Source organism: Elgaria multicarinata, chromosome 12 (assembly GCF_023053635.1).
Source record: "Elgaria multicarinata webbii isolate HBS135686 ecotype San Diego chromosome 12, rElgMul1.1.pri, whole genome shotgun sequence".
In the NCBI taxonomy this organism is placed as follows: domain Eukaryota; kingdom Metazoa; phylum Chordata; class Lepidosauria; order Squamata; family Anguidae; genus Elgaria; species Elgaria multicarinata.
In genome coordinates, this window is record NC_086182.1 from 19,373,308 (window position 1) to 19,381,881 (window position 8,574).

General features: G+C 45.3%; 1 protein-coding gene across 1 annotated transcript; it reads right to left on the reverse strand.

Moving 5' to 3' along the window:
• Window positions 1–1,281: 1,281 nt before the first annotated feature.
• Window positions 1,282–7,789, reverse strand: LOC134407623 (interleukin-36 alpha-like). Its single transcript, XM_063139492.1, has 4 exons — window positions 7,699–7,789; window positions 4,772–4,903; window positions 2,815–2,951; window positions 1,282–1,512 (listed from the first exon to the last, which is right to left on the reverse strand). Exons 1-4 carry the CDS (start codon window positions 7,787–7,789, stop codon window positions 1,282–1,284), a joined length of 591 nt encoding a protein of 196 aa, XP_062995562.1.
• Window positions 7,790–8,574: the final 785 nt, after the last annotated feature.

The window sequence follows — 8,574 nt, forward strand, 5'->3', positions numbered from 1 at the left end:
AATTGAGCAGATGTACAGACAAAGGTAAAGACTCAGACTATTTATGGGTTGTTGCTTTCTTACATTGCAATACAGCCCAATAGCTGAAAGCAATTGACTTTACCAACCAAAGGTCTAGCAATCCCAAAGCTGTAATTAACTAAAATCCTGTGATCGTCCCTTTAGCTAAAGCAAATTCCTAAAGGGGGAGTTTTCAGTTGTGAGCCTGAAATTCTATTGAGATTCTTAGTTGCAAAGTTCAGCAGGTCATGGACACAGTGGAAGGGCTGCTGTTTCCTTTTCCTCTTCTATCCCTCTAAATAGCCTCATAAAGAAACAGGCCCAATGGAGGGCTGCCTGGCTGCTGCTTCCTTTCCCTTTGACGGCCTCAGCAGTGACAGTTGGTAGCAGGAGGGAAGGGAGCTCTCAGCCACCTGGAGAAACCTTGATGGGTGAATTGAGTCCCATGATGGGGCAAATGTGGTGATGATAAAACAGACACACATATGGGAAACAGACATCTATAAAAGAAGGAAGTTATAACTTGCTTGGCATGTCTGTGCTTTGGTTGTAAGCGCAAAAGAGTTTGCAAGCAGTAGTTTCCTGCTTTTCTGCTACATAATCTTTTGGTGACTCTACGGTATAGCGGAAAAGTGCATTCACACAAGTGGGGAAAGCATTTCTTTCACCTAGGGATGGATGGATTCACCCATGCCTGTGCCTCTAATGTTGCGGAAGTGGCCCGTTATGAATGCCATTTTGCACAATATTAAATATGCCGGAATTACCTGGAAACCCTAACTACCAGTGATGAATATAAAGGGCAATTGCTAATGATTTATAATTGCTGCATAATCAAATTTAAAGGGTTAAAGGGATCTTAGGATACCCATTGCAGCACAAGGATGTAACACATAACAGAATGTACTCCGTCATTTGTTTCTAATCTTGGAAATGCAAGGAAATAGAGCATATATTTATCTTATGTGGTAGGACTACCCATAAGAAGAAGCATACTGGCAGCAAATAATTAAAACCATAATACAAATCACAAGCCATAGAACTGGATTAAATCTTTTACTGATTTTATTCAATGTGATAGTGCCTAATCTACCAAGAATATGTCTGTTATCTATGGGAATGTGTTTTGTGACCTAGGTCAGATTGGGTCATTTTTGTTTGGTTAAACAAATATTTATTATTACACCTCTGTATTATTATATCACCGGTCTATATAGGGTGTTGTATCTGACTTTAAAAGAATGAAAGAAGAAATAGATTAGATTTCCCCTTATTTCATAACTATTCTGGTTCATTTTGGTCCTTTTTGTCAAAATAAAAATCAGTGATCTCAGTTTGTCCCGGGCGACTCAAAGCAATGGGCTTGTTTGGCTCAGTCGAAGTACTTATGAACCAACCCGGGAAAGCTACAGATTCAACATTGCAGGGGTCATTGCTTGGTCCAGTCTTACTGAAGAAAGTGAAGCTCTTGAATTCTTCATTTTTTTCATAGAGATTCATGATATTCTTTTCCTAAAACACACACACACACACACACAAAGGCTAGTTAAAAATTGGTTAAAATTGGAAGAGTTGTGTATGATTCTGTGCACCACATTTCCAGAAGGACATCGACAGGTTAAAACAGGTTCAGAGAAGGGCAACAAAGGTGATACAGGGACTTGAGGACATGCCCTAAGAGAACAGGCTGAGGGAACTTGGGAAGTTCAGTCTGGAGAAAAGAAGGCTGAGGGAAGACATGTTAGCAGTGTTCAGGTACATAAAACGATGCCATAGGGAAGATGATCAAGAATCATTTTCCATGGCTACAGAAATTAGGACCCGAAATAACAGTTATAAGTCACAGCTACCTAGATTCTGATTAAATATAAGGAAAAACTTCCTGATGTTAAGATCTTTACAACAGTGGAACAGTCTACCTATGGAGGTTGTCATTCTCCATCTCCAGACGTTTTTAAGAAGAGGCTGGACAGCCACCTCTCGTGGATGGTTTAATTGCTTTTCTTGCACATTGCAGAAGGTTGGACTGGATTATCCTTGTGATCCCTTCCAACTCATCAATTCTATGATTCTATGGTTCTATGATTCTATGAGTTGATGGTCTGGATGTTGACCCCACCACAACTGCATGATAAAGGCTTCATCTGGAAGCACTCTTGTAAAGAGTCAACAAAGGATTGCATTTCCATGCTAGCAAAGAAGATAACTAGTGTGGAAATTCTACTTATCTTAGGAAAGAACATGAGTCTCTTCGAGTGAGGGGGCGGGGTCTTATCATAGAACATAGACCAAGAATGAGCAACAACTGTCAGGTGGAGGGCTGGATAACCTCCACCCAGGTCTCTGTGAGCCAAATGGCATCATAGTGGAGGGGCCACGCTGCCTGGTGTCCGAGGCTGTTCCCTCTAGGCATGCTGAGTAGATGATCCTCACAATGCATCCACCGAAAATTGGCTTCACTACACATGGTGTTCCTCCTGTTAGAGAAGCCCCATGTGCGTTGAAACTGCTTTGCCTACCCTGCGCCTTCTGCCATTGGGGACAGGATGTGGTGAAGTTGAAGCAAGGGGGAGGGGAAGTGTAGCCCGCTCATCCAGTCTCTTGAAGGTGCCCATGTGCAGCTGTCTCCACAGCCCCAGAGCAATCCACTTGTGAGGTCCTATTCTGTGATAGGAGATAAGAGGATTCCTCTTCCTGCCTCCTCCCCAAGACCCCAGTAACCTCTGGGCCAGAGGTTGCCCACCCATGATATAAACCATCCCTATCCATTTCTTAGGGAATCGAAAGAGATGTTGACAAACAAATGGAACTCACCTCTATCTGTAGTTGAGGCTGGCCACCAGATTCCACACAGGACAGGATGTGATTTCCATCTTTGTGGCCCAGAATGATAGGGTATGTATTTTCTTTTTCAGGAATAGCTCTGTTGGGGACCACAGCTATTAACTCCACTGGAAATGAAGAACAGGCCAGGAACAGGGTCAGTGGTACAAGAGGGAGAGAGAGAGAGAAATCATATTTGTTTGAGACAGGGATCTTAGATAAGAAGCCAACATGGATGACAATATAATTTAATGTGACTGAAATATTCCATCAGAGTGAATGTAAATCTTTATGCAGGAGCTCTATTACTACACTAGAAGTATGTTCAATTTTCATATCATTGATTCTGTTACATAGAACTAGTAACCAGCACAACCCTCAGGTGATCCTGTGTCCCACTGCAACTTAGGCCATGGCTAGATCATGACAATCCACTCCCAGGATTGTCCCAGAATCATCCCTGTGCATCCAAATGACACACAGGGGATCCTGAGAGCAGGCAGGGATGAACTCTCCATTTGCCTGGGATAATCCTTAGGTCTAGCTAAGGCCTTGCACTCCCATTATGGATTGTTTTTAAACAGAGATTGTTACCTCATTACATCAGTACCAATCTCAATGCTAGAGCACATCTTTTTGTAAATATGTGCTGTACTCTACCACTGAGCTACAACCAATTCTGTCCCTTCACAATGACCCATAATCTCTGGTTCCCCAGATTACACTTACACTTACACACACACACACACACACCCTTTTGCTGGCACTATTTTGCCCACTCATTTTGTGGGAAACTAGCTGGCCCCCACCTTTCACTTTTTCTTGCCAACGAATGAAGTTATAGCAATGACTGACGTTTGGAAAAGTGGAGGTAGCCAATAAAGCAAAAAAGAAGTCTACAGTGGCACACCTATTGTCTTGAGAAAGAACATCATGGTTCATTTTTAACCCATTTTTTGGCCTTCCCTGATGAAAAAGTGATTGCTGCCACATAGAAACCAATCCAGAAAACAAAGATTTCAGTCAAGCTGTGATTCAGCTGGAGTGTGAAGGGCTCTATCCAAACCCAAAAAAGGAGCAGCAAAGGCAACAGTTCGTGATATTTCTAACTCAAGTCTTATTTATAGACAAAAGTTCATGATATTTCTAATTGAAATCAAACTCAACTCCCTCCATGTTATTTTTTAAACGTTTTCTGAACGTTACTCCATAATTATGTTGCCAGAGGCAGGGGTATGGATCAGGGACTGTGAGTTACACCAACATTTAATTTTTTTTCTTATACTACGGTGACCATGCGTAAAGTAGGACAGGGCTCCTGTATCAGCAGTGGAAACTGCCTCCAGACAACATGTCTGTCTATTGAAAGAAACAATGGGGTGAAAAGGCTGGGAGTACAGGGAGGATTCTACACATCGTACTCAGGGCGCTTCCATGCGCCCCCAGTGCGCCCCCAAAGCGATCGTGTAGCTTGCCTGGAAAAGAGACGAGGAAGAGCTTCTTTCGCTCTCCCCCCCCCCGCCTTCTTCCGTCAAGATCTCCGACCCGGCCGGCGAGGAGGTAGGTGGGTGGCGGTGGCGGCGGCGGCAGCGGCAAGGACGCCTCTTCCTCGTCTCTTTTCCAGGCAAGCTACACGATCGCTTTGGGGGCGCACTGGGGGCGCATGGAAGCGCCCTGAGTACGATGTGTAGAATCCTCCCAGGTTTCACAGAGGACAGGTCTACCCAGCTTGGAAGACCAGGTACTGGGGCCACTGAGACACCAGATCTACCAGAAATGATAGACCTGCTACCTGACAGTCAAACAGCAGCATTTCTGGTGCTTCCTGAAGACCATGTGGCTGAATCAGAACCTTCCTAGTTATCCAATTCCAGAATGTACATGTGTTCAATCAGTAACTGAGGTGGGGTGGGAGTGACAAATGCAAAGTAAGCATATGAGCTCTTACCTGCTGAGTTGGAATTTTGTGGGGCTGCTATCAGAGTGTTGTTCTCCCAGGAGAAGAACTTCTGGTTAATATCCCAAATGCTGAAGAGCCAGGGTGTTTCTAACTTCTCAGTGTGACTTTTTCCGGGATTGACTAGGATGGAAATACATATTTTTAAAAAACTTACCCATCCATAGACAAGAAAATAGACATTATAGGGAAGAAGAAACAAGCAATTTCCTTAGTTTTATCGTTGTGTACCTCTGTGTTACAGCTGGAATGCAGTTTGCATGAAATGGCACAATCTATGAAGTTTCTGATATGAAATGCTCTCCATTCTTAACATATTGTGCACAACCAATTCAATGAGTTTGTTTCATTGATTGGTAGACAGATAGATTGATTGATTATTTCATTTATATCCATCCTTTCTTCCTTTTACAAGAAACCCAAGGTGGCTTACATGTTCATCTTTGGGCCTTGCTAGACCTACCATTGAATCTGTGCATGAGGAGGGGCAAGCCCATGCCACAAGTAGCGCGGGCCATCACCCCTGCCTACACATAAGACATGACGGGCTGCAGGAAGGACCCATCATGTCCACCATCTTTTTTAAAAAAATTAAAGGGCCATGTGCACAGGAGTGCACCAATGATAACGGTAAGGGTTTGTGTGTGTTTTTTTTAAAAAAGGGTTCCTCGCTCCCCCCTCGCTCCGATGTCCCCCCTCTCCCCATGGCTCCATTTCCCACCCCCAGCCATGATCCCCCACCCACGATCTCTATTCCCCCCCCCGGCCGCAATCCCCTGTCCGCAATCTCCGTTTCCACCCTATTCCCCCTGGCTCCGATTCCCTCCCCATCTCCCCACCCTGCCCTCATGGCCGCAGCGCTCTTGCAGAGGGATGTGCGCCATCCACTACTTTTCCCGGCTACTCACGAGTAAATTCAGTAGCTGGGGAAAGTGGCGGAACGGGCTATACGCCCATAGTCTCGGGCTCAGCCTGAGACCACAGGAAAAACCAGGCCACAAGTGGTGCCGGTTACCCCAGGGCCAGGGAGGTTTGACCCCTGCCTGAGCCTGGGACCCCCTGTGCGTCATCTGGACACATAGGGATGAGCCCGGGCCTCTCATCTAGCAATGGCCTTCCTCTCCATTCAAAGCTTACAAAAGCCCTGTGAGTTAGGTTATCATGGGAGTCGGTGACTGGCACAAAGTCACCCAGTGAGCTTCATGGCTGAGTAGGAACTAAAACTCAGCTGGCCTGAGTCTCAGTCCAACACTCTGACCAGTACACTACAGGGGCTGTCTTTCATCTTGTTCATCCAGTGTTAAAACCAGAGGTATGTGTGGATCTCAGTGCAGAGCCTTTCAGAGATCCATACCTCATTGAGAATGGCCAAGCTTGTGGGTCTTTTTATAATGTACCATACACTCCCTGCTTTGCTTCACGCCTTTGCTATTGGACCTTTGGCTTTGAATCCCTCCTTATGTTCCCACATTTACATTTATTTGGCTGCACTATCCCCTCTCTATACACAGCAGCCAACCAAGATCAAACAGTTATTGAGACTGAAGTTTGTTTAGACCTGTTCGTTTCAATGGGATTGACATGGATGAAAACCAAACACACCAGTTTAACTGCTTTGTGAAGCTTTGCTTCTGTCCTCTTCCATCCTGACATGGGATGTCTAGGACTGGCTCAGTCCTGTCATGGGATGTCTAGGACTAGACAAGAGGGCTTGCCGAGGAAACCTTGGAGCAGGGCAGGAGGAGATGGTGTCTTAAAAATCCCAAGCAAAAACTTACCATAGGAGCGGATCTACACAGAGTCGTCGGGGCGCCCTGAAGGCGCTTGCGTGCGCCTCCAGGGCGCCCCGAAACTCCTAGTGTAGATACCTGTAGATACCTGTCCAGAAGAGGAGGAGGAGGAGGAGGAGGCGAAAAGTTCCCAGGGCTCCTGTCACATGCAAGGGTGCCTAGAGCGTCCTTGCCGCCGCCGCTCACCTCCCCGCCAGCCTCCTGCTGCCGGTGAAAGAGCCACCCGGGTTGGAGAGCTTCCGCCGAGGCATGCAAGCACCTTCAGGGCGCCCCGACGACTCTGTGTAGATCCCCTCTAGTACATTGTTCTTTATACCCAGTAGGGTAACGTAGCTCTGGTCTTCATCTCCATTGCCTTGGCATGGAAAAACCTTAACCTCTGTTCTCTAGAATGGCTAACCCAGGCAAGTGCAAAGTAGTGCAGAATGTCCACACAACAACTCTCTGGTCAGATCACCTACACCCACATACATGGACGAGGAAGGGGAAAATAATCAAATGATCATATAAAAATCAGAGATTCATACCAAAAGAATAATGCTGTCATATCTGCTGTAGCAATGATAGACTTGTGAGTTGGGGCAATCCTTCCAGTTCCCTGCTAATACTTTCAAGAGAGACACCTTTTGGATAAAAGTTATATTCACATTGCTATATTTTAAAGATTTGGGTACTTTTTAAAAAGACGCTATCCCTTTTTATTGGCTTGAGGTTTACACTGCACAATACTGTTTAATTATTCTTTTGACGTGAAATCCTATCGTCAAATTCCATTTCAGAGAAGCTCTCGGAGCCCATCTCCCCTTTGTGGGTGGGGCCAAAGGCAAAAGGGGCATGGCCAAAATACCCCGAAAAAGCCAGCTTATTGAAGCTTAAAGCTCCTACTGCGGATAACTAAGGCTTAAGAGAGGTATTTCACCTTTTTGGAATGGGGGGGTTGGTGGGGAGATTGCATAAAATTGCACAAAAGTTATCATGCTGCCAAAGAGTTGATGGTTGGGGGAAAGAGTGTGGGACCAGGGAAAAGTTTTATCTCCCCCCAGGCCTGGGGTTCTGCAACTGAAGAGTCAGATACCTGCACCATTTGCAAACTTGCAACTAATCAAAAAGAAAACAATTATGTTTAACCTGGCTTTGGAAATTTCTGGAATAGATCTTTCATTTGCTGGTCCACAGACTTCTTGGGCAACTTCATCAATACAGTTTCCACGTTCTCCATTTCTTTTCAACGAAGTTCCAGGTATTGGTTGATTGATCCTTCTGCAGTCACAGCTGTTAAAAGAGAGAGACATCATAGGCAGTTATTGAGTGACAGGCAGCAGGAAGCTAATCCTGCAAAACATTCTAAACACAGACGGTGATGGAGCAGGTCCATGGATTGTCCCATGCTCTATAGCGCAGATTCAGCAGAAGAAACAAAGAGAGATGGAGGAATACAGAGCAAAGGCTTGACAGAGGCAGGCAGAAACAGGGGGACATTAAAAAGTATTTCCAAAGAGTTGTCCTCACTTAGAGTTGAGCAAAGAGAAGGATACCTCCCAGAAGAGTCTAGAAGAAGGTAGAATGAGGGACAGTACTAGAGGTGGACTTAGAAGGTGAGGAGGAGGAATAAAAGCTACAAGTCACACCATCAACATTTTACTTAGCCCAGGAAAAATGCTCAGAGTCAGGACTGAATGATGTCATTGCAGGACCAGAAAAGGCAGTGCAGTCTGACTTGTGTCTGCTAAAACACCTGCTTTTGTAAATTAGTCTTACAGGGTTCTTTGTCTTTTATGGTGGAATGGACTAACAGAGCTGCTCTCTTGGAATCTGCCTCAAAGTATATCAGCGTAGGTATTGGGACCAGCACCTCTGCAGATGTACCCCAAGAAGACATGGGAAATGATGTGAAGCCATACTGCGGGGGGAAAGGTGTTGTCGAGGTGCCAAGCTTGCAGGAGGAGGAGATTGGTGAGAATGACAGTGAAAGACAGGAGGAGGACCAGCTGCAATCAAATCATC

Excerpts from the sequence above, each read along its gene's own strand:
- LOC134407623 (XM_063139492.1), bottom strand. The coding sequence starts at position 7,789 with ATGGAGAACGTGGAAACTGTATTGATGAAGTTGCCCAAGAAGTCTGTG. Across the intron at positions 2,952-4,771 it reads ACAAAATTCCAACTCAGCAG|TGGAGTTAATAGCTGTGGTC; the intron begins GTAAGAGCTCAT and ends CTTCATTTCCAG. Across the intron at positions 1,513-2,814 it reads AGCCTCAACTACAGATAGAG|GAAAAGAATATCATGAATCT; the intron begins GTGAGTTCCATT and ends TGTGTGTTTTAG.